The sequence below is a fragment of the Amaranthus tricolor genome, chromosome 17, assembly GCF_026212465.1.
Source record: "Amaranthus tricolor cultivar Red isolate AtriRed21 chromosome 17, ASM2621246v1, whole genome shotgun sequence".
Lineage (NCBI taxonomy): Eukaryota > Viridiplantae > Streptophyta > Magnoliopsida > Caryophyllales > Amaranthaceae > Amaranthus > Amaranthus tricolor.
In genome coordinates this window covers 16126376-16151747 of record NC_080063.1, presented here as the reverse complement: position 1 = coordinate 16151747, position 25372 = coordinate 16126376, and the positions used below count along the sequence as shown (strand labels likewise).

Sequence of the window (25372 nt, the reverse complement as noted above, 5' to 3'; positions counted from 1 at the left end):
TTTAATTTTGTTAATTGCGCTCTTACTTTTATAATCGGGATAAGTTTAGAGGATACCTCTCCAGTAAGAAGATGAGGGAACTAATCGTGATTGATAATAACAATTTTAAACCAAGAGTAAAGAAAAAAAATACTAGGAATTAGGTTTGTTTCGAAACATATTTTATTTTTCAAGTAAGATTTTGAATTTGATTCTTGTTGTCCACCTCCCAAGTTCAAACTTAGGTGGACAAAATAAAAATTATTTTCAAGAATCATTTACTAAAAACTTTCTTGAAACTTATGTTATTTATAATTTATAGCCGCAAAATTTATTATTTACAAGTTACAGCCATTTTAAATAGTGCAAGCATTGTCGTCATCTTACCAGATTTCGGTTAGCAAATTTTTAAATGAGATACTAAATTCAGTTATGACCTTTACTATTGCTCGAACTTAACCCATATTTATCTCTCCCTCTCTTATTTATGCAATTCAACATTTCTCTCCTTATTTTTTATGCAATTTTCCTCCTCTTTAATTTGTATGCAACTCAAGCTTTCTCTTTCATCCATTTTTATGCCATTTGAGTTTTTCTTACTGTCATTTAAAGCCTATCAGAACATATCCTATGAACTATAAGTATAGTGAGACATAATCATAATTCAATAGTCTAAAGTGCTTTAGAACACAAAAAATACAAATTAAAGTTAATGAGGTGAAGTTGATTTTGAGGTGTGAACATGATTCTGTTTCTTGACAATTTTTTTGTCGATTCAAAGATTTGTTTTATTGAAGCTTTGTATTGTTACTATAACTTGTGATGAAAATCCTTATTACATTAATTCTTGAAAAGAAATATTGAAGTTATATGTTGTTATGATGATTCTTCACAAAGTTATATTGATGAAGTTATTGGACATATAACTTGCAACATTGTTCTGTAAACGGAAATTGCATGAAAGTTCTAATAAGAAGTTAAAACATAATTTCATATTCTTCGAATTAGAGAAATCCTAATTGTCTTTCTCCAATACTAAACTTGTGAAGAACTTTATAAACACTTCATAAAGTTTCTGATTTTAATTATCTTCATTAAATACATTTAGTTTAATCTATTTGTATTAAGTGATTATTGAGATTGATTATGATCATATCTCATTGCGAATTTTCAATATCAAACCCAAATATCTTGGAGAAGGGGATACCACAAAAGCAAAGTTTGTGATCACCTTCAATCCATTATAAGTTTTGTGAGAGGCTTAAGTGTCGCAAACCAAATCTTCACAGTGCTCTACCGTTGGTGTATCTAATAAGCAAGAAGTCTTTCATTGCCGTACACAAAGGAGTCTTTGCTATAACTTTGTAATTGTAGTGTAATTTTAATTGTATAATACTACTAATATTTCTTTCCTTATTAATAAAATAAAAAACTCTCTCTCTTTAGTTTACCCTTCTATAGTCTACTTTCTCCGTTCTATTATATTTATAATTGATAATAATATTTTTCATCACAACATATTGCAATCAATTGCAAATATTTCAAAACGACACTAATAAGTTTAAAGTGTATTTATATTTTATAAATAAATTTAGATTAAAAAAATAATGATACATGGTGCGTTGGACTAATAATGTGTTCTCCAGAAATGGAGCAGCTTGTCAGGAATCAAATTCACCAGAAAAGACCCCCATTTTTACCTTTTCTTCTCCGTTTTCCCATTTTCTCTCTCTCCTCACTCTCATCCTGCAGTACTCTACTCTGAAGTATATTCAAGCTTGTGACTTGTTAGCTGATGACAATTTTCCGAAAATTAAGAAAAAAATAAGGTAATCTTTTCCCTCTGTTTGGGTTCACTATCTTTTCTCTGCTTTTCCCTTTTCTTTTATTTTTTAAATGGTAATTTCATTTGTTGCATTGCAATAGTCTAACATTTTCTTTTTGGAAATTATTCCCTCTTTTTTATTATCTATGTTCTGTTATTTTTTTGCTTTGGTTGTTAGAACAAAGTGATGAAAATTTATTTTTGTGCTATTATCTATAATTCCAGGGTATGTTATTTGGGATTGATGCTGATTTTGAAGCTTGGATGAAGAAATTGTTGGTGGGTTTAGTGCATGTAATCAGAAATCTGGGGTAATAAGTAATTGCTTATTTGTGTGGGTGGGTTGGGGTGGGGTGGGGGGTATCTGGGTTGGGTGTGGAGGTATGGAGAATGGGTGGCAAAGGAAATGTGATATGAAATTTCCATGTTCAACTTCAAGGGTCACTTCCACTTTGGAGCAGATTCAGCTTCAAGAGGGTAGGAATCAGGTATATTTATTTATTGCATGTTTTATGTGTATTGGAATTTACTCATAAATGATACTTATAGTTCTTATATAGGAGTGTTGCTATAAATGGGCATAATTTTAATTGGTTGTTATTTGTTGAGAGTTTATTATGTATTGAGTTTTATGAACAATGTGCAATGTTTGAGTTTGTTCATGTGGGGTTGACTAACCTTAGTTTAGTTCAATGTAAAGTGCATTTGATGGACTGTGTTTTGGGCATAAAATGTATGGGAGATGTCTTGCATATAGGGTTTGTATCTCTATTGAGTTGTTCTCATTCAATGAGAAACATGATGATTAATTGTCATGATCTCAATGTATACCCTGATCCAAATTGTTCTCCCTTGTTGTAAGGAGGAGATAGTGGGGACAAGATAGGGAAAGAGAAGGAGGGGACATGGGAAGAGAGGGATGGAGATAAGAAATATACTATGAATTTTAACAAAGAGGGTACTTTGTTATGAAATGTATTTAAACCCAAAGAGGCTATACCATTTAGGAACATAGGCCTATATAGTTGTATTCAGCATGGAATAAAAATGAGGCCGTTTTAATAAATAATGGCTGCTCTATGGATTTCTTACCGTTGCGCGGACTCCCTTTACGTAACCAGTTATTTGAATCATGGCATAAAAATCATTCACTGTGTTGCTAACTTGCTATATGGCACTATGCTGTCAAATGAGTTCTATATATGTTCTTGTTCTTTTCATGTAGTGTTTTCTGTACTGGTTTTGATACAATAAAAACTGCCTAAATTGAACATTTATAATGATTTGAGCTATCTTTTGTCTGTAGATGAATATGAACCTAAGTAACAGTATTCTTCCTCGTGATGCACGAGAACAAGGACCACTGTCTCCACTAATGAAACAACCACCTGCTTCCAATACATTGAATTTTGGTTCATGCAATCAAAACCAAACTGAAACCGGAAGTTTGTTCCGCTCTCTACTGTCACTTCCACCTGCTTTATCAAAACATGATTCCCACAGAAATTTACCCACACATTCTTCTGGTGGCATTTGCATTCCAGATGCTTCTGCACAGTGCAATGCTGGCACCATGCCAAATTGGTCATTGGTGCCCACTAGTGCAAGCTTTAATGCTGGTACTAGAGTGGATGGGTATCCTAATTTTCCATCTAGACCTGGTTTGAACCCCAAGCATGGTAGTAATTGTGGCCTTGGTCCAAGTGATGAACTCGATGCTCTGAGGGGACTCATCACTCATGCTGGTTCCAGGATTGAATATGGGATCAACACTTGTTTGCCGAAGGGGGTAGCTTGCGCTTCAAGCATTACTCCTGCAGGTCTCAGGACTGAAAATGGGAGCAATACTTATTTGCCAAAGGTGGTAGCTTGTGCTCCTTCAAGCTGCAGTACTGCGCTGGATACGTCTTTGCAAATACCGTCTGTCAATATGAAACATAATTCAGCTGTAAATGAATGTCCTCGTGTCTTTTGCCTGGGTGCAAGTGGGTTTGATTCATTACTTTTTAATTCTCCTGATTTATCAATTTTTAATTGATTTTCTGAATTTGCTTGCATGATTGATTGAAAAGGTGGAAATTTACTCCTCAGCAGCACAGGACTTTTTGGTATTCGCTGCTCATGTCATGGTTTGCACATGTCAGTGGCTAAATTCTGTGAGGTAATCTTAAGCTCTTAAATGTTAAATGCCAATATCACTTTGTAGTTTTCATGTCATCTACTGTTACCTGCCTGTTTGTCTCTTCTTTTATAAACCTCTGACTCAGACTGAATGTACACTTCTTTTATAATCTATCGAACTTAACAGCATTCAGGGTTATCTGATGTTAATCCTGGATATACGGTACGCCTGGATGGTGGGGAGAGTATTGCTCAATGGCGTAAAGTGTACCTCCAAAAGTTCGGGGTAAGATATTCTTTGAATTCTTTGAGTTTTATTCCTTAAGTGGGATGCATTAACTTATGGAGCTTTCAAGGTGTATGATTTCTCCTCTCTACCTTTCATCCACGTGGTTTTGTTTCATTTGTGTTGTCTTTGCACTCAATTATTGAATGGCTTTATGGTTTTCATGCTTATTTGGATTGCTAATAAATTCAGTCGCAAAGCATTATATGATTATCCTATTAGGTACCGTTCTCGTCCAGCCACCCAAGGATGTTTTTTCCTATTTGTCCATTTTTGACCCGTTCTGTTTTTGTAGAGAGGATATATTTAACATGGTTATAGAAATGCACATCTTTAATGTCGTAATTCCATTTTAATTCCCACCCCAACCCCCTATACAGATCATAGAGTAAAAATGAGGTAACAGTTGCGATTACTGTAACGAAACTGTGATGCGGTGACGGGAGTGATTCATTTATCATAACGTTTTAATATCGGTCAAAACCAAAAGATATCCCTTGATACGGTACAAAATATGGTTTTTTTTACACCTTTACAATGCGGGAAATCTCGGTTCGTTGTTTTTAAAATCCCTTACAATGCGGCTGATGTGATGCGATGCGGCCTTGTTTACATAATGATTCATATTGTAGATTGATGTCGTTCGTTAATACATGCTTAATGCTTCAATGCTAGATTATGTTCCTATTCACCTTCAATGCTAGCATCTGCTTTATGTGGTTATAACTGTTTGCACACTTGGGTCAGTTGAGTGCTTGCATTTCATAGAATTGACTCTTTTGAACTGTGTATTAATTGGCATGTATTTTGAATTTGGAGATGAGAGGGGTGATACTTTTTATGATGATTTAGATTAGGGCTCCAGGGGATCATAGAGGATGGGACTGGCCGGAAGAAGTGTTAGCAACTTCTGGGTTCACAAATAGCAGCATGACTGTTACTGACAGGAGGAAGGTTTTTGACTTGTCTAGTCTGTTTAATTCATCTGCAGAATCAGTAAATTCTACACAGCCTTGGAACAATGTGTCCACAAAAACACCTCGACCAAGACAGGAATGTTCTAATCAGGTGTCAAAAGTTGCTCAATCCAAAAGTGGTTTTGGCCACTGCAGCATGGGAATCTCTAGAACAAACTTAAACAGTATGACCGTAAATCCCATTTGCCCTACTTCTAGAATTGTTCCGCCTTTATTGCCTAGTGGCAAAGAAGGATCAGGGAATGATGTTCAGGCAAAGTCCTTCAACTTAGATCTCGCACAGGAGAATTCGTTTACTTCTTTTCAGAACTTACAGAGTGTTGACTTCAGGGCGAACAATACCATGAAGGATGACACTATTCTGCATGGAAGTACGATTCCTTCTAGCATTGAGTTGAAGCTTGGACAGCCATCTCAGCGGAGTTTGGGTCCAGGATCTGCCGTGCTATCAGCTGGCAAACCTCAAACTACTGTCCAGGAGAAGCTGACTCACAACTGTGAGTGGAGAGACCTTTTTGATTACAATGCGATTTAATTTTTGAATCTATTGCTGTTTATTTACGTACGATGATGTCTTTTCGTGCAGCAGCAAATGCTAAGGTCATTGAACAAAGTAAGCCGCACATTTTTTGTCACTCTATACCTGCTATCAGCAAAACAAAAGAACCAATCCAAACAGGCCCTCTGCATGCATCAACTTCATTTCAGGCAGATTCCCGTAATAATATGATGACGTGTACAAATGGTGTGGCTCCTGGGAAACACTCGAAAAATGGGCTGGATAATAAATTTGCAATTTCAGTGCAGTTCCCCCCTTCTAATACTTTAGCAGGAGGGAGTTCATATAATAAGGAAGTGGGTTCTAGGATGCCGAACAGCAATTCAATTCATCCCTGGGTGCTTCATAGCCAAACTCATGTGGATAGGTCTGTATTAATAGACTTCGCTTGTAATGAAAATTCTTCAATCAGACCTTTCGACATCAATAAATCAGCTTTTCCAAATAATGAGAACAGAAACACAGATGCTGCAAGTGGTTGTCAGGATTCGATTATTGGAAGTGAATCTGGCCATAGGCTTTATGGTAACACCAGAAATGGAACGTTTAATCCTAGTGCTAGTGCATTGCCATCTGTGAAATTTAATCCACTTGTGATGGCAAACGGGTTGTCTGGTGTCTCTGGTGCTTCAAACCATATTAGAAATGCATTTGATTTGCCAAACAAAGTTGAACGAGATCATTCATGCAATAAAACGAAAAATTCATCCTCGAGTTATAGAGTAACTCCTACCGCGCAGGAAACTTCCACGGGATTCTCCCAAGTGCCTGAAGTCAAGGCTCTTGGTCATGGTTCTGCTTCTTTTAGAGAAGATGTTGAAACTTTAAAGCATATATCAGACGAGAGTTTGAGGCTTCTTGCTTTGAGGAACATAGACAGATCAGTTAAGGGAAAGACGATGGATTCTTCTCTTGTATTTAGTCCACAAACATCTAATAAAAAACAACTAAGCAAGAAGTACGAGACAGCTGATTTGACTGCAAAGGATATATTTCTCAATCAAGGGCCTTTTGAAGGACAGTGGCATGGTCGTCCATTTCCTGTTGGGCACATCGTCTCACCATCATTACTTGATGCTGATCATAAAGAAGGTGAGGATATCAAAACCGGGATTTTTGCGTAAGGCTAGGACATCTCGTTTATCTTATCTGATTTGGACATATAGTAAATTATCATGGATTTTGTTGTTTTTCAAGTACTTTTATATTTATGCAGGTGCTCATTTGGATGCTGTTACTCAAGAGATTGAATTATTTTCCGATTTAGCTGGCAAAAATGAAGATCAATGTAATTCACGGTCACAGAAACAGCCTTCACCGAGGTAAATTTTCATTTTTTGGGCTACAGTGTGCTAGAACTAGCTTTTCTCCACTTGGAAGCTCTATAAATAGCAGTTTAATAAGAAAACCTTCTTCAAGTGCAAATTTATTTACTTCAAAACGGCTTGTGTCGTATCTTAAGTTTAAGTTTGAAATGTATAAAGCAATAATTAAAAGCCTTGAAGGCTGAAGCTATTTCTCGAAGCAACAAACTAAAATTATAAGAGCGCAAAACCTTTGACCTGCATGGCTGCATCCGAGTGAGTAGTTGAATTTCTTTGGTGGGGAAATATGAGCATTGCCATTGTCCTACGCATTGTCACATGATTCGCTAATCTCCTTGCGAATCGAAAAAAACGAATTATGGTTAGTTTTGGGCTATTCTTGGGTGAGCGAGCTGCGAATTCAAAAAGCGAATTAGCTAGCATATTATGTTACATTGGTCCTACTAGTAGGCTAGTAGCTATGTCTCTGTCAGCCATTTGAACTAATGACGAATGGTCTAGCTATATGTATGCCAGCATTCACTTATCACTAGTCTATTATATTCACTTTGACCTTGTTTTTTTGGGTTTGGCTTTTATTGCTTTGGCAGTGTTGAAAGACAAGAAAACATGAGATGTGATTGTAAAACAGTGGAAAGATGCTATAAAGGATCATGTTCTCATATGTCAGACAAGTTCATGTGCAATGACGCGAAAGTATATTTGAAGAGAGAGCCGGACTGCAATCATAATAGCACTATGCATGGATTAAAGAAGCAAACAAGCATTGAAGTTGTGGAAACCCCTAAATGTAGCTCTAGATTTGCTAATGGCTGTGTCTCTAGTGAAGTTTTGACCTTTGTAGACAGCTACCAAAAGGGGAAGAATCAGATTTTAAAACCTGACTGCAGAAGTTCTCAGTGGGTAGATGTTCCTTCCAAGGCTAATACAGTTTCCAAAATGAGAAGCTCAGATGCACAGATTCATTTATTTGATGCTAGGGAAAAATCTGCAGTTAACATGACTGGGCTTGCCGTTAAAGGCAATTCTGAAGTGAACCAGGAAACTGAGTTGCTGAAAAGGAAAGAATTATCAGACATTCCCTCTGATTCTAGGGGAAAATCTGTAACAAATGTGATAGGTTTTGCTGCTAAAGGCACTCCCGAATCGAACCGCGCAGCTGAGATGCTGAAAGTAAAAGAATTATCGGACAATTCCTCTAAATGTTCTGCACCAGCTGTTACTCAAGCATCTAATGAAATCAATACAATTGACTCTTCTACTGTTGATGTGGGTCAAACTTTATACGGTAACAGCCAAATAGCCGATCAAGGATCTGCTATCTTGAGAAGCTGTTCATCTGTTGAAGCAGTCGATAGTGTTAGAAGTTCACAATATGTTTGTGATGGTAAGACTAGATCTTCTGAAGAAAAAAATTTGACGATGTTTGGTAATGTAGCTTGTCATGTTGCCATGGAAGAACTTGAGCAAACACAGTCAAAATCTAAGGAGTTACAAAAATTCACTGTTTCTGGAGGTAGTTCTGGTGAAGTCTTTAGTATGACTCAGAATGAGAATGGATCTAAGCTCAAAAAGAGAAAGTGTATAACAAAATGGAAAATGCTGGGAGCCTCATGTACCGTCTCAGATATTTCTCTGTTACCCTATGAATCTCGAGTTTGTGCTGCTAGTGCCGCCGATCACCATGCTGCTACTTCTGAAGACTTTCAAATTCCTCTTCAACCTACTTTTTATTTATCTAAAATGCTGAATGTCAATTCGAATTCTTACAGTCTCAAACAAAGGAAGAAATCCAAATTTTCGGTCAAAAAGCTTTCTCGTAAAAGAGATTTAAATGGCATATATGACATCGTGGAGGGTGAACCTAGAAGTTGGGATTCGTTGAAGGGATATGATGATGCCATTCACATTCCAGAAATTTCTACTGTCAAAAAGTTAAAACAGGCGAAGTTTGCTGAAGCGGCTGGGAAACAGATGAAGGGTACTGCTGGTAAGGGATATTGGATGCACACTTCAATTTATGATGGAATTTTGAAGTGCAGTTCGAAGGGCTTCCAAAAAGCAAAGCCTATAGCTTGCGGAAAGTATGGTATTATATGTGACCAGGAATTAGATATTGACCAATTAAAGCCACCTAAGATAGTTCCTCTGAGTCAGGTTCTAAAAGCTTCCAAAAAATCTGCCAAGTTTGATAAAAAGTCTCGAACGCGTTCAACCAGGAAGAAGAATAAAAACCATTTTAGTGATTGTAGAAAAGGCCTTGATGTGTCGCACAGTTTACATCAAGCTGAGGGTAGCCAATCTTATAACATTCTGTCATGTCAGGGGACTCACCAAACGCACCAGGATAGTACACATATTGATGATACTTTTGGGACGGAAGAAATTGGAATCAATGAAAGCAAAAGAAACCTTAGTAGTTCAGCCTGTCGTCCACAATCAAAGACCAAGGAAATTCGTATGCGCAGCCTTTATGAGTTATCAATGAGAGGTAAATCTTTAAGATTTAGGGTGTCTTCTCTCAAAGACTAAAACTAAATTTGACTTAAATCTTAGCTTTTATCTAAATTTCTTTGGACTTGTTGTGGTGAAATCACTTTTGATAGCCCTTGTCTTACACTTGGTTGAACCTATAGCTTATGATATGAGTTTTCTTAAGATGAAAAGCACTCATCTTTCGGGTTTACTTATGCTATTTTTGTTGGTATGGCCATTGATTTAACTAAAATCAATTCATATCTGCAGGAAATAAATTCATATCTGCTGATACCAGTCGTTCACTGAATGTAATGTTTGCACCATCAGCAGCATGTGAATTGGAAATGGTCCATCAAGATGATAATGCTGGAATTGAAGCTTCTAACAGAAGGTCAGGAGATGCATCTCATGGAGTTTTGAATTTGGGAGTTTGCTAAATGATAAGCATGCTTTTCCAGTTTAAATGCAGATACTGTCCTGCCCTTTTTTCTGATAGATCCGCATTTTGTTTCTTCATTTCAGGTCTTCTAGAAAGCTTCACTATAGTTCTGTTGTGTCAAAAGCAGCTGAATTATGCTGCGTGTGTGGAGTTTCAAATAGAGATGATGCCAATTGTTTATTGGAGTGTGGACATTGTTCAATTCGAGTATGTAGCAGCTTTTGAATCACTGCAACTACTGTTTTTGTTTCCTTTGGAGGGGATTTAAGTAATTTTATCTATTACATGCATTCACAGATCCATCAGGCTTGCTATGGGATTTCTAGAGTGCCAAAAGGGGATTGGTTTTGCAGACCATGCAGAACGAATTCTAAGGATGTTGTAAGTTTTTACTTAAATATACCTTTTCCATTATTATGTTTAGTGTAAATCTTAATTCTGATTTGCATCATGATTGCCGAGTTAGCATTGATCACGTCTGTTTAATCAAATAGCTCTGTTATTTGAAATATTTACTTCATTTGTTTTTTTTTGTTGCCACTCTTTGGGCCAATTGCGGTGCATTTTTACTAGGAGATAGTTAATTCTTCGATAGGACTAGGAGATAGTTATTAAGAAATGATACTTTGAAAAAAGATAAGTATGATATTCAGTAAATGTAATTAGTGGGACGTGAGACTTGGATAGTTTTGGGACTGTCAAAGGAACTACAAGCTTCTAAAAGATGGAATTGGGTGCAGGAACTATGAGTTTGATGCCACAACAAAAATGCTAAGGCCTTAATCTCAAAATACAGGTTCGGCTACATGAACCAAAACAATGTCTTCTTCCAATCATATCTATTTAGTGTTATGTTCAACAATCCCCCTTTTCTTTGTCGTGATGGGCATTTTATGAGAGGTTTATTTTGTGTATCAACTATCAATCTTTTCATGTAGGGTGAGGTTTTCCTCCATTACAACTAGGAGTTAGTACCCATCTCGGGGCTCTTGTTCGGATGTTTTGTGCACCTGGATGCCTTTTTTTTAATCAATTTTTTGGTGAGATTCTTGAAGCATATAACCGGCTTGGTTGGTACAAGGCTACAGGGTCGCCCCGTTCGCTATATTGGATAACTTATTATTAGTTACCTGTTTCTGAACATTTATCTTCTTGTCAACGCCACCCAGGGCAGTTTGTAGCAGTGTCACATGATTCATTAATCTCCTCACAAATCGCGAATCAAAAAAAGCGAATTATGATGGGTTTTAGGCTATTATTGAACCATTTTGAGCAAATTGTGAATTCAAAAAGCGAACTAACTAGCGAAATATGTTTCCATGGTCTGTAATTGATGATCTTATCCACAATGTTTGGAATTCCAAGTTACTTCTATACATCAACTCCAAAATTAACCTTTAGTTGTATATGGCCAGACATAAATCTCAAAATAAACATTTACAGCTCTCATCTTCTTGTTATGATATTCTTAATGCCTAATATAATGGCTCATGTAACTATCTAACTGTGGTCTAATTCTTGTATAGAACTCTCCATTGAGTTTCGAAGGCATCTTGAATTGCACGTCTGGTCTGTATCTCCATTCTTTTAAAAGATTGACACAGGGTACTTGTAATCATTTTAGGTTAATCCTTAACATCTAATGTCACTCTAGTCTCATTTTATCTTCCTTTGAGTATTGAATTGGCATTCAACTACACAATTCTACTTGAACTCATTTTAAAACCTTAAGATTCCAATTCTTTGTCTCCAAAGTTCCAACTTACTCCCTCCGTCCCACTCATTTAGCATCACTTGTTATTGTGGTTTGTCCTGCTCATTTAACTGTAGCTCCTTCATCCTTAGTAGAATCTCTTAATTCAACTTAAACTACCGCGAAGAAAAAAGGACATAAAGCAGGTACTTGATGCTGCCGCATTGTATTTGAGAAATTGTCCTTTATTTTCACATATCATGACATTTACTTTTACGTCCCAAAATTAAATAATTAGTCTTCATAAAGATACCTTTAATTAATTTATTTGTGTGATCTAGAGGTGTCTATCAAACCTTCTCAAAACATTGCAAAATCTTGAAGGTGGGCACTGTCTTGGTAATGGTTGCAAACGATTTTAGCGGTCAATTCCAATGGTTTTGCGGTTGTGTTGGCCTATATTACGGCTGCAATAAGCTCAAAAATCTTACAATACGGTTGCAATATGGTGATGCGGACAAGATTTGGCACTATGTTTTAGAAGCAGTGAAATTCTTATTCCTGTAGCAATGATTATTAAATTAGTGAATTACATGGGATGTTTTTCTTGGTTTTTCTGTGGTGAGGTCTTCAGGGATTCTTAACTGAAAAGAACAGCTAGCTCTTACTTAGTGCTATCTGCTAAAAGGATCTTATTTGTGGCCTTGTTAGGTAAATAAAAGGCATCTGATTTGACCAGATAAGTTTGTTAGCTATATACATAAAAGTGGCTAATAAATTTGACAAAAAGCTGAAAGCGTACTTGTTTTGAATGATGAGTAAGGGCGTGGATTGTTTTATGTAATAATGGTAAGACGTGTAGTTTTATGGGGATTTGGGATTAGTTCATAGGATGCTCACTAAACCAAACCAACTCTTTGAAGAAGTATTTATTTGATGCTTTTTGGATTTGCAGCTTTAATTAGCTTGTCAAGCCTCTACTTCACTAAAAACCCCTAATACCTTGTTCAGATGTTTGACCACCCAAAACTCTAAAATGCCTTAAATTAGCTTGTTCACTCCAACCACCCTTTTACCGAACGCCCTTTGACTCTATTGTACATTTAAGAAGGGAAGGTGGTGGCAAAGGATGTTGAATGATTGAATTAATTAGCATGACATTCTCTTGGTTTGCTTTAATTTGAGCTTAACTTACCGGGCATTCTTCTTGTACTTCTACTCTTACTTAGAATACATAAGGGTAATGGGTGTGCAGTATACTTTTTTTTGTGTGTGGGGGGGTATTACTTATTCTGTCTGTTGCTTTATCTTGTTACTCTTAAGTTTTCAACAACTTATAGTGCTACATTGTCTTCTATAGGCTTGTGTCCTCTGTGGTTATGGAGGTGGGGCCATGACTCGAGCATTTGGCAGCCGCCACATGGTGAAAGGTCTATTGAAAGCATGGGATATTAGGACAGAACCTCATATTATGAACATGGGTTCTGCTGAAGCCTTGTATGGTATGTGTGTTTCCCCACTATGTCAGTGTTTTAAGCAACAATGCTAGCCAATGACTTGAACTTTTTAGTTTGTTGAGCATTAATTTCAGTTCCTTGGCAGTTCCAGCAAAGATGGAGCTTCAGAACAATTTGGAAAGTGCAACACATCAGCTCCGTCCTTCGATAAAACCAGTGGTGCATAACAGCATAATATCAGGATTGTTTGATCCAACTGTTAAGCAGTGGGTTCATATGGTGTGTGGCTTATGGACTCCAGGAACAAGATGTCCTAATGTGGATACTATGAGTGCCTTTGATGTTTCTGGTCTTTCCCACTTGAAAGAACACATGGTATGAACATTGTCATTCTGTAAATGGAATTTCATATGGAGTATCTGAGTATATAAAGCAAATAGAGAATCTGTAGATACTGGACGGAATTGTGAACTGTCCCTCAGCTTTGCTTTCTATATCTTTTCCTACCTTTTTTCTTTTAGTCCAGAATCTTTTTAGTCAATTATCATGCTTCAATATGTATGATGGTACATAGTACTTTTTATGGTATGTGGCAAATTGTTTTCACCCATCGGGGTTTCACATGCTAGTTATTTCTTCCCAGGGTTGCTATATATGCAAACGAGCTGGTGGTTCATGCATACAGTGTAGGGTTGAGACGTGTTATACACATTTTCATCCTTGGTGCGCTCATCAGAAGGTAAGAACTGTACAATGAATAATGCAAAAAACGATTATTCACTTTGCTTTGTTGCATTTTATCATGTTGAGATCTTGCGCCTTTTTCTAACAATTCACAACTTAACATGAAAAAAAACCAAATAGTGTTTTCTTAATTTTTTGAATTGTCCTAGGAGCACAAATTTGAACATCCGTTTTACTTGTATCAAACTTGAGAAGCAATTCCCATTTTAATATATCCCTCAGTGTTGTTCAAATATTTTCTCACTTAACTTAATTGGGGATAGGCTAACAGATGCTTGCAAGTCATGATCTAATTGCCTGATGATCTGCCAAATATCCTTATTTTATCGTGACTGTTAAGCTCTGCATCAATCTTTGTTGAATTTATCTTGAGAAGCTCTCTCTAATGTGAAAGATTGTCAACATTGTATTTCTGTTTTTAAAGCATTGTATTTCTGTTTTTAAGTGATATACACAGTGACAATAAGCGGGCAATTGGAATAGAACAAAGATGTGGGAACCGTAAAGAGACAGACGAGAGAATCGTCTCCAAGTTTTCTTTTACAGGACGGTCAGGTGTTTGGCTTGTGTCTCATGTGTAGAATTATTGACTGCTATTTTTTTTGCCGGTTAACTTTGTCTTGCTACAACATTCAAGTATTTTGACGTCATTAAGAGGCTCTCCCACAAAGGTGGCATTTACGGGGATCGAATGTATGCACCCTTGTAAAAAACAAAAGCAATTTGTTATTGACCATTGCTAGCAAACATCATTAGCAATTTCACATAAATAAGAAGTGCACATGATTTTATTGGAATGAAAATATCATAAACTTGTTTTAATGATATTCTGAGATCTGAAATTTCATCGCTGCTTACAGGGTCTTCTGCAAAGCGAGGTTGAAGGAGTTGAGAGTGACAAGGTTGGTTTCTATGGAAGATGTATGCTTCATGCTAATTCCATAGCTTGTCACTCTAAGAATGATGCTGATACCAACAAGTCCAATTCCAATATTGAGAGGGAAGACGAGCCAACTTGTGCTAGAGAAAAGGTAAAACAGTTAATGCTTCAAGCCCATTGCAATGATAACATCCAAATTATCTCATGACATTATCTCCTCTCTACTAGGATTATCAAGTAAAGCAATGGGGAATAAGAGGGCATTATTCTTCGTATCAACGTAGTGGTAAGAGTGGATGCTTTGTCACTCAGGTGCAATTAGATGCTTGGTCTTACATCAATCGACACAAGCTGAGGATGATTAGGCAGCCTAAATCTTCAGTTACAGATGTAGACCATGATTACCGGGTATGGACATAAGTGATATGAAATGCATGTAGCTAGATGACTTGTTCTTTTCTATTTTTCTTTTGTTGGCTTAGGCAATGGTTTTATTTTCATGCGCACATCAACATTCTATATGACCATGAGGTCATATACTGATAGGTAGGTGCATTCTACTTCTTTTGTCTTTTACAGTTTTGATGAATTAAAATTTGAAATCCATCAAACCTATGAAAAAATTTGACGTGTTTGTAACTGCGCATTCACGAACACACTTTAAAAATTTGTGTGCAAAGACATAATGCTTCTGCATTATGATACAATGAATCTTACCTTTAAAGTACAAAGAAACAAATGGACTGATTTGACCTGTGCTATGTAGAATGCTTTTGGTAAGTGGGCTGCTAATGTGTGTCTTTTGATGCTGCAATAATTTCCTCAACTCATATATTCCCAAACCGAGAGCGAAAGATATCAGGTTGAATTTTCCAAGCAAGCTGCAATGAATCCGCCACATAAGAGGGGTTGTAGCCTTGTAGTGCTGTTAGTAGCAGTATTTTTACAGATGGTAGTGAGGAGTCTATTAGTGGGGAATAGAGATAATTCAGTTGTGAGGAAGTTTTGGAATTTTGAATTTAGTTTGGTGGAAGTTTGTCAAGAAAGTAAAAAGAAAATATTTTTTAAATATTAAAAGAATCAAGGAGAGAGCAAGATATCTCATAAATTGAGAAGCTTCTTTTCGTTTTTTACTTGTTCTTTTCCTCTTCCCCTGAATCTCAACTCTGAGTTTCCAGTCCATAGCATAAGCATGCTGTTAAGAGGTACCGTCCTTCGTCAGTTTCTCAATTTCATCGTAAGCCTTCATGATGTCCTAGGATTCCTTTTCAATTGGCCAGCTTCTGAATCTGTTAGGGGTCGTTAGGTGGTGATTGCTGATGAGGTAGGCTGACATTCAAGGACAGTGAAGGAGCTATGGACTGTGGTGTACCATGTGCTGAGACAATGTGCTTAGCATTTTTTTCCTTCCCTTTGTACAAGCTATCAAATGAAGTTCGGTCAATCGGCATTTAACATTTGAGCTTTATTTGTTGAACATGTTAAGATCTCTTTGTGTTTGAACCCTCTAGTGGGGGATATATGCTCAACTTTGAGGCTTTGGCCATTATCTTAAAAGCTAATACCCACAATATGTCAGCTTATTGTTGACTATTGTTTTTCTTGGTTAAAGGGTTGTGCATGTCAGTGAAGATAATTTCCTGCACTTTTCATTTCATTATTAAAATGATAACTAACTATCTACATCCGTAATATTGTTGCAGAAAGAATATACTCGATTCAAACAAGCAAAGGGATGGAAACATTTGGTAGTCTATAAATCTGGAATTCATGCTCTTGGTCTATACACATCTCAGTTTATTCAGCACGGTGCAATGGTAGGAACCTCATTGTCAATTAACTAAAACGTCTCCGTTTTCTTTTGCCAAATCTCTTGCACATATTTCCTGTTCAAGTGCTTAAGATATATAATTTTAGATTTTCGGCCTCTATCTGCTGAACTATGTCTCGGTCTAACCAACAAATCCTGTTGTAGTTGGGTTTGATATCTTCTAATGATGCTATTCTGTTACACGTAAACTTCAGGTTGTCGAGTATATCGGTGAGATAGTGGGACCCCGTGTTGCTGATAAAAGAGAGGCTGAGTATCTGTCTGGGAAAAAACTTCAGTATAAAAGTGCATGCTACTTTTTTAGGATAGATAAGGAGCAGATTATTGATGCAACCTGCAAAGGTGGGATAGCTCGGTTCGTCAACCATTCATGCCAGGTAAACGTTTGTTTGCTGGTTCAATTGCTTGCCTCCAATGTGAATTTTAGGTTTCTTTCCTCATTTTTTGTGATTGTTATTTGACTACAACTTTGAGGAATTTGTGATAAATATCACCTAAACGTAACGAGATAGCATATTAATACATTATCTAATCCCATAACATGAGACAAAATTGATTGCGTTGGTTTGGTCATAATCTTCAGCTAGAAAAAAGTGAAAGTTTGGAATTTTCGACTAACTACGAGGATTTTATAAAACAAAGAGGTAGGCTGAAGATGGCCAGGATAACAGAATTGAAGAATGCCGTTAAGAACTGAAATCCGTAGGAGCACATAGTAGATAGGAATGAATGGGATAAGAAAATATATATGTGGATGATCGTTGGAATTTGATTTTCTCAGTTATAGATTTGTATTAGACAGGGACATATAAAGTATAATCGTTACTAACCTAATACATTTCCCATCGGAGTATAGAAAACAATACACGTGCTCAAAAATTAACAAAACAATATATTACGATCCCTTCTTTACCATTAGCGTTGTGGTTGTAGTTCACTTTTTAAATGAGCGTCGTAAAGCTTCTCAATCTCAATCGGTTTTCATAGTTCAAATCATCCATTGCTAAAAAGCAGTTGTTGGGATTGGACCTGTATGATGCTGCAAAATTTTCAAGGTTGGGAACCTTTGACATACATTCTAGTGCATTTGGTTCAACTCGAGTTTTTATTATATTTTTTCCCTCTCGTCTTTTTCCTACTCTTTTTTTTTGTTTTTTTTTTGGCGTTGCTCGTTCCTGTCTAGCGATCAAGTTGGAGCCTTTACTGATCCTTTGTTATCTTACGTTTATAGACTTTTATGCTGACTAACTCCGTTCATACCATTTTTTGTGAGCAGCCAAACTGCGTTGCCAAGGTGTTAACTGTCCGGGGTGAGAAGAAGGTAATGAATTTGGCTTTCTCGTCTATTTTCTTTGTATCGTTTACCTTGTCGAATTTGTAACAATGAGTAAAAATTTGAAAAACATTCCTTATAATCGAATCATGTCGACAAAATCAAAGGACATTCACTTCTATGTAACTAAAATGGCTATTGAATCACAGTTACACGGCCTCTAATTTGCTAACGATAGTTGATGGTAACCAGGAGATATTCTGAATCGTTTAACATTGGAACTTGCAGGTTGTGTTTTTTGCTCAAAGAGATATTAACCCGGGGGAGGAGATAACGTATGATTATCATTTTAATCACGAGGATGAAGGGAAGAAAATTCCCTGTTTTTGCAATTCGAAAAACTGCAGGCGCTATTTAAATTAGGCGAACAAATGCATTGTAGCGATATGTATTCTTCGTTATCAACATCTCATCTGTTGTACAAGCTCAATTTCATGGTGATGATGATATGAACGATATGTATTCTTCGTTATCAACATCTCATCTGTTGTACAAGCTCAATTTCATGGTGATGATGATATGAATACTAGGATGATGCATCCTCCTATTAACATTGTAAATTTTCCATATTTTGTTGAACCGACTAGAATTTGTTCCATCATAACCTCGATGCAGCTCAAACTCGCCCATATACCAGTACCACTGAAATCCTTAACGACCCTTTTGGTACACAATATTAAAATGCATTCAAAAGTACGTTCATGCGCCCGCCCTCAATTTTAAGATGTTTTTTCCCTTTATAAAATACATTTATGTCCATTATTACTCGAAATAGTTGTATAAGATGGTAATTAGAAATATCTCCGACAAAAATGTGAAAAATACATGTTTAAGAATGGAGTTTCAATCCGATAGACTTACATCCTACTTAAAAATTCAGATAAATTCGTTAGTTTTTCATTAAATTGGGGAGCAAGTTTACCTCTTCTACACTCTTGGTACTATCATCTAATTTCAAGTTAATCAAAGAACAATCCAGCCTGCATGAGGAATTAGGGGAACTGGAGGATACACAACCGGCCTGCACGAATATCTTTTTTTTGGTATACAAACACTATTTAGACAAACTTTCGGAGGATGTCCAGTTTTTTTTTTTTTTTTTTACAAATCTATGGATTATCACGTGTGATTCGAAATTGTGTAGCTAAAACAACATAAATGAACGGGTTGGGGATCGAAACGATTGAAAACAACTACAAGACTAACAATTCTATAGCATCAAGGATGTCTGATTGTGTAATTCTGGAATGTATGTCGAGTAGCATCGCATCAAATGATTCCTCCTTGCTGAGCATCGGACTCCACAAAGCCTCGTTATGAGTCCCAGTGAGGTATTGTTGCTGTTGCCTCATTCACCATTTTTACAAGCGTCACCTGACATTGTAAAAGCAATACCTTAAGAACACTACCAGCATCTTAAACTATAGTTTAGTATTTTGAAGTTTACCAATGGATTACAAATCTTATAGAAAAAAGGACACTACAAATTGAGAATGCTCAAGCCAATGACTATCGGTTACTTGTCATGGCTCGTTACTTTGTCGAGATGAAGTTGGTAGACTTGTTCACATAATACATACTCCTTCTGTCCCATTTAATTTGGACCTCTTTCTAAGAGGGGTAAATATTCATTTGTAATAGGTATATCAAGTGGAGTTAAGAAATATGTGAACGAGATCCAACGAGTGAATGAATTTGTGGGTGAACATTACCGAGAGAAAATGGTGCAAAGTGAGACAACTCAAAATAGACATAAATGCAAGTTGAGAAAGCCATACCACACTTTCAGGAACACCAGGTGGTGGCAGAGTCAAGTTTTTTGGAGGAGGAATTTTGGTATAGGATCTCTTGTCAAATCGCCATTCTCCAATCTTTCCATATGTTAGTTTACCCTGCATCAAAAACAACCCAAAAATGCCTTTAACAGATGAAAACAGGCATGGGTACAAGACAGGACATAGTCCAAGGGGCATCATTTAGGTGATTAGAAGGGGGATTCTATACCTTCATATCATAGTCACATCCATAAGTGTAATGAATGATATACTTTGCACCCACTTCCGTGTCCCATGGAGGCTGGTTTACATCACAACAGAAAAGATAACTGTAAAGATTTCAGCGGAATACATTCTCATTTTCATCATTCATAAATAAGACGGCTGCAAGATTTTGTCTCACCAAATACAGTACAAAAAATGGCAAGCACTTGTACAATTGATTAGAGAAAATCTTACAGTTAAACTATTGAAGTTATGAATGCTTCGTATGTAACAATCGCAACATAAACATTGCACTAATAACTATATAGAAGGTAAGCTCTGGGACCAAATGTATGCAATCTTATCAGGCTATTTTTATATAACAATATAGTAACAGGTACAATATTTTTCAAAGCAGTCGGTGTTGTGGGGGAAAACATAGTCTTTTATCATAAGAAACCCAGTTCGGCATCTGGGTACAAAAGTGGTTAAAGCAATAGACTAAACCTGAATCATGAAATCCTTATACAAGATGTTTTTCACACCGTGCAGCGCAGACGCCACAGCATAGGCATACCTGCAGATGGATAACAGGGAGCGAAGGTTAAAGGCTCGAACATATGTGTCATATACTAAACAATTAAGCAGCTTACTGAGAGAAAGCTTACATCTCAAGAACCCAACCAAAAGCCTTGTCAGTTTCAGGATCCTGCTTCATTTCCAATGAAACATTCTTCCATGTGGGAGCAATCTTCCGAAGGGACTCCTATAAGAGGTGGAAGGAGCCAGTAACAGAAATGAAGATGAATAATGCTATGCAAAAGAAACAAAGGAAGCTCTAGAGTGGACAAGATACCTTTGCAACAATGACAGGAGAATTACCAATGGGGTCAATTTCTGTTATTGGTCCCTTACTCTCCGGGAAAAACTTTCGAAGAACGGATTCATACTTCTTAGGTTCAATATAAAAGAATGGAAAAGCAGCTCCGTGTCCATCACGGGATAAATTAGGTATAGGCTTCACAATGATGTGATCGGGCTCCGCCATTAGTATGTAACTGCATTACAGTAAGAATTCTCTTAAGAAAGCTAACATCCATTCTTACCCAAACGTTTGGAGGGGAGAAAAGAAAAGAATTTGAGGAGAAATAGTAAAAGATCTATTTATTTCATGAGTTTTAGGTGTCATACTCTTCTTTAATGTCCGCTTGTTGAAGCCATTGCTCAAACGCCCAAGGTCTGTTGAGAACTATGTAACCCTACAAGTTCACAATGAGGATATGAATAACAACAGAAGGAATTGATGGGACACCAAACTATGTTGTTGAAGTAAAACTAGAGTACAATTACTTTATGAATTGAGCAAAATATTTATCTCATATATATATATATATATATATATATATATATATATATATATGTATGTATATATATAACTAATTTAGCTTTGGTACAACATGAAATAAGGAAAACTTATTTATTCCTATCATCAATCAGTATAGTTGCATGACAAAATTTGGGTTCCTCTGTTCAAACTAACTTCTTACAGGCAATCCTTGCCCAGGGGACATATGCTTTCGTGATGTAGTTTGTAACCACAACTAATTGGCATTATGGCATACATAAACAAATCATGCATATTTGCCCCAATATGTATGCCCCATTTCAAGTTTTTGGATGTGCCTAACTGTTTGCCTCGTTTCTATATTTGCTAAATTTTACCCTACTTAGCCTTTAACAAACTTCCTCCTACACCTTACTAGCTACATCATAACAATAATCCCCTTGATAAAGTGAAATAATGGAAATGTGCCGAACATTTAAGACGGAGAATATAATAGTACCCAACATCTAAGATTTTTAGTTACATAGGATATAGTAATAGCTTCAGCAAAAGGAATAACAAATGTTCTGCTTAATGTTTTCTGAGGTCTGAAATCACACACTCAAGCTCAAAGTTTTCACCTTTAACGGAAATCGCACTCTATTACATGAAAAACACACTCGAGGTTCACTAACCCTATTTTCTCTCTATGTAATAGCCTCCACACACATCTAATACGTTTTTAGGGCATTTATATAGTCCACCAAATCAATAGATAACCCTAACAAAATGGCCTTACATGTCTACAAAGAAATCAACAAAACAAAAGCGCGACAGTAGGCTCCTGGACAGCCTGTTCAAACGAGCCAGGTGCTTGATTGAACGAGCTCGGTCTGATCCTGCCTACTAGATGCTCCTCCTGGCTGGCCGTGACACCCCCAATCCTTCTTGCTTCATCCAATGACCAAAAACTCAATTGCTCATACCCCATTGCACATACATTATTTCCCTCTACTTCCCTTTAACGTGTTATGTATATGCCATAGTATGAGCTACAAAGTGATCAAAATCTCCCTCTACATTTGGTGATCGGGTAATTGGCATTACAATAAGCATTTCAATTATAAGTATGCAATAATTATAGATTAAACCCTTAGACTAATAAAACTTAAATCAAAACAAAACCCATCAACAATCAACCATAAACATAGAGTAAAAATTGTGCAAATCCATAAATATAATACCATTATCCTAAACAAGATCAAATCTGGACATAGTAAAGGATTATAAAAGAACAAGATCATCAAAAACAAGCATCAATTAACCAATCACCTGATCTTTGCCAGCAGGAAGAGGTTGAACAACGAAAGTAGGGATCTCATCCATATGTTTATCTGGTACGCCCGAATGCAAAATCCGGGTAAACCCACCCATCTCAGAATTGGGTTGATTTTGATACTTCTTGAACCAATAATACATAACTCTGCATTGCCAAGTACTATACACATTATCTGAAGCAGTGACAGCAGTGTGAAAAAGTCTTTTTTGAGCAGAACCCAACTTAAATTTGCGATCACTAGGAAGTTTGATTACTGGGTCAACTGAACTATCGAAAGAAGTGGAAGATGGAAACGGAGCATTTGAGGAAATGATTATGTTGTAAGTGATTAAAGCTGCTGAGAATGAAATTAATAGGGTTTTACAGAAGAGTCCATATCCCATGCCTATCTTCTTTGCTTCCCCCTTTTACTCTGGAGTATGTGGATTTTGAGGGGAGGGGAAACTAAGAGAGGAAGACATGTGCATTGCTTTCTAAGAGGACTAATATTACTATTTCCTTTTTTTTTTTTTTCTAGTTGAACCTAATTAGACATGACATCTTTTAAAAAAATAAAATAAAAAAATAGACATGGATATAGGCGGGTCGACATGTGGACAACACAAGCATGGATAAATACGGTCATGACTTGGCATGATACTATTTATTACGAAGCGTGATATGGTAATGGGTCATGCTACCATCAACATTTAGTAAAATTGGCACGACATAATATTTGATCTGCAAATACAATTTACTATACAATTTGCCCCGATAATATATACCCCAGCTAGCACATGAGTGACTCCTCTTAAATAACTTTGTGAGGGAATCCTTGGTAGATGATTGTGATTTATGAGGGAAACAAAGTACTTCTCATTAGATTAACATTAAAGAGAAATAGGGTTTAAAAAAGTGATAATGAATAAAGAGATAGAAGAATTTGTGTGAATGGAATTAAAAAAAAGTTAAAATATATGATTAAGATTAAAAAAAAATGATAAATGATAATCAAAATATAAAAATGATAAGTAAATTGAATGAAACGGAATAGAATGAAAAAATGCTGCAAATGTCGGGATGGAGGGAGTAGTATAAAACAAAACATCAAAATCCTAAGCATAGGTTCATTGTGGGCCTGTGGGATTAGACAAGGTAGCTAAAATAGTTTGGGCCTTATAGCTGACCACTGTAAGCACCACATAGAATTCATGTATTAAAGCATTCTAAAGAAAGTACTATGAGGAAATTAAGCACAGGCTTGAGGTGCACATATAGGCCAGGGATCTCTTAAGAACGAAAATGTGAAAAAAATAAGTAAAATTAACAAAAAAAATAAAAAAAATGAGATTTGGGTAAACTTAATTCCAAAATAAATATCTTTATATCCGAGCCTAAGGTTAGGTTTGTTCGCAGTTACTAACAACGAACAAAAAAATTGGTCAAAAAAAGTCAAAATTATTTGTTTGCAATTGATAACTGCGAACAAAAGAGAGACAATGTCATAACATTAGAAGGAACAAAAAAAATTAAAAAGATGTTTGTTCGCAGTGAACAAACATAATTTTCATTTTTTTGTAATCTTTTAACAGGATGACATTGTCTCCCTTTTATTCGCAGTTAAACAATTTTGACTAATTTTTTTGTTCGCTATTAGTAACTGCGAACTAACCTAACCTTAGTCTCGTACATAAAGACGCTTATATTTTAAATTAAATTTACCCGAATCTCAATTTTTTTATTTGTTTGATTAACTTTGCTTATTTGTTTCACATTTTCTCTTAAGAACCATCCGAGAAATGAGCATGTACAAAGACCCCTTTAATCATTTTATGTGATAGTTGTTTTTAAATGGGGCAAACTTTAAGTTAGAAGTAAATCTCAAGGATAAGAAAGTATTTTGCACACTTTTCTACATCAAATAAAGTTTAACAAATGAATAAGTAAAAGGATTATTATTTGTTCTCCATTACCCGGGATAGATAATTAGTCCAACACTATATTTTTAATTTTTTTTTTTTTGAAAAGAAAGGTGGGTTATAATTATATTAAATCAGCACAAACAACATCTTCTTCGATCCATTGCGGCCCGACATTGCACCACACCTCGTCACACACAACTGTCGAAGCCCATTTAGCAAGCCTATGGGCCACGGCATTACATTTACGATAGTAGAAATTAAAACTACAGGTCTCAAGAGAAGTACATAAAGCCAAAATACTTTCAATAATCACTTGTGCCTCTGACCAGAATTTAAGGCCTCAACAACCAATTTTGCATCTCCCTCAAACATGACATGTCTCCATCCGTGGTATTTTGCTGTTTGTGCAGCCCAAAACATTGCTCTTGCTTCAACGTTCTCCGGATTATGGTCTTTCCATTCAGTCCTTGAACCTGCCACTAACACCGAGCCTTTCTCATCTCGGGCAACAAAACCAAGCCCCTGGCAGTCTTGGCTTTGGTTTGTGACTCTATCAACATTAATCTTGATCATTTTAGGAGGGGGAGGCATCCATTTTTGTTGGGGCTGGGTTCCTTTTGCACCATTATTGTCGAAGAGAGTGATGGCCTGCTTATATTCCATAAGCCAATCCAATGCTGTCTTCTCACATACTTCAATGGAAATTTTATAATTCTCAAAAGTGGCTTGGTTTCGTGCTTTCCAGCCTTGCCAGGCAATTAGAAACCTTCGGTGGACGATCCGGGTCCGAAGAACATGTCGGGTTATCCTCCAAACTCATAGCCATTGCATAAGCATCTTTTACTCGATAAATGCCATGTTTAAATAAGAATTTAGGAGGAAAAGGAAGAGAACATACACAG

At 36.4% G+C, this 25372-nt stretch overlaps 2 protein-coding genes across 6 annotated transcripts; one reads left to right on the top strand and one right to left on the bottom strand.

Moving 5' to 3' along the window:
- The first annotated feature begins 1600 nt into the window (after positions 1-1600).
- LOC130804052 (uncharacterized) lies at positions 1601-18646 on the top strand. Of its 5 annotated transcripts, none has more exons than XM_057668357.1 (21): positions 1601-1808; positions 2030-2292; positions 3111-3789; positions 3877-3965; positions 4113-4211; positions 5064-5685; positions 5778-6839; positions 6964-7069; positions 7663-9563; positions 9818-9941; positions 10073-10196; positions 10287-10370; positions 13043-13184; positions 13285-13514; positions 13783-13878; positions 14744-14914; positions 14992-15171; positions 16467-16580; positions 16789-16971; positions 17871-17915; positions 18156-18646. In XM_057668357.1, exons 2-21 carry the CDS (start codon positions 2188-2190, stop codon positions 18288-18290), a joined length of 6291 nt encoding a protein of 2096 aa, XP_057524340.1. In that variant the 5' UTR covers positions 1601-1808; positions 2030-2187; the 3' UTR covers positions 18291-18646. The 5 variants fall into 5 exon arrangements, 4 of the variants coding, with proteins under 4 accessions (XP_057524340.1, XP_057524339.1, XP_057524341.1 ...); XM_057668356.1 differs by having other exon boundaries at positions 5775-6839; XR_009039983.1 differs by lacking the exons at positions 14992-15171; positions 16467-16580; positions 16789-16971; positions 17871-17915; positions 18156-18646 and adding an exon at positions 14329-14438 and having other exon boundaries at positions 5775-6839; positions 14744-14761.
- A 303-nt stretch (positions 18647-18949) lies between these two features.
- Positions 18950-23053, bottom strand: LOC130804054 (hydroxyproline O-arabinosyltransferase 1-like). Its single transcript, XM_057668360.1, has 8 exons — positions 22563-23053; positions 21098-21165; positions 20763-20964; positions 20575-20672; positions 20414-20483; positions 19932-20003; positions 19706-19819; positions 18950-19301 (listed from the first exon to the last, which is right to left on the bottom strand). Exons 1-8 carry the CDS (start codon positions 22950-22952, stop codon positions 19242-19244), a joined length of 1074 nt encoding a protein of 357 aa, XP_057524343.1. The 5' UTR covers positions 22953-23053; the 3' UTR covers positions 18950-19241.
- Positions 23054-25372: the final 2319 nt, after the last annotated feature.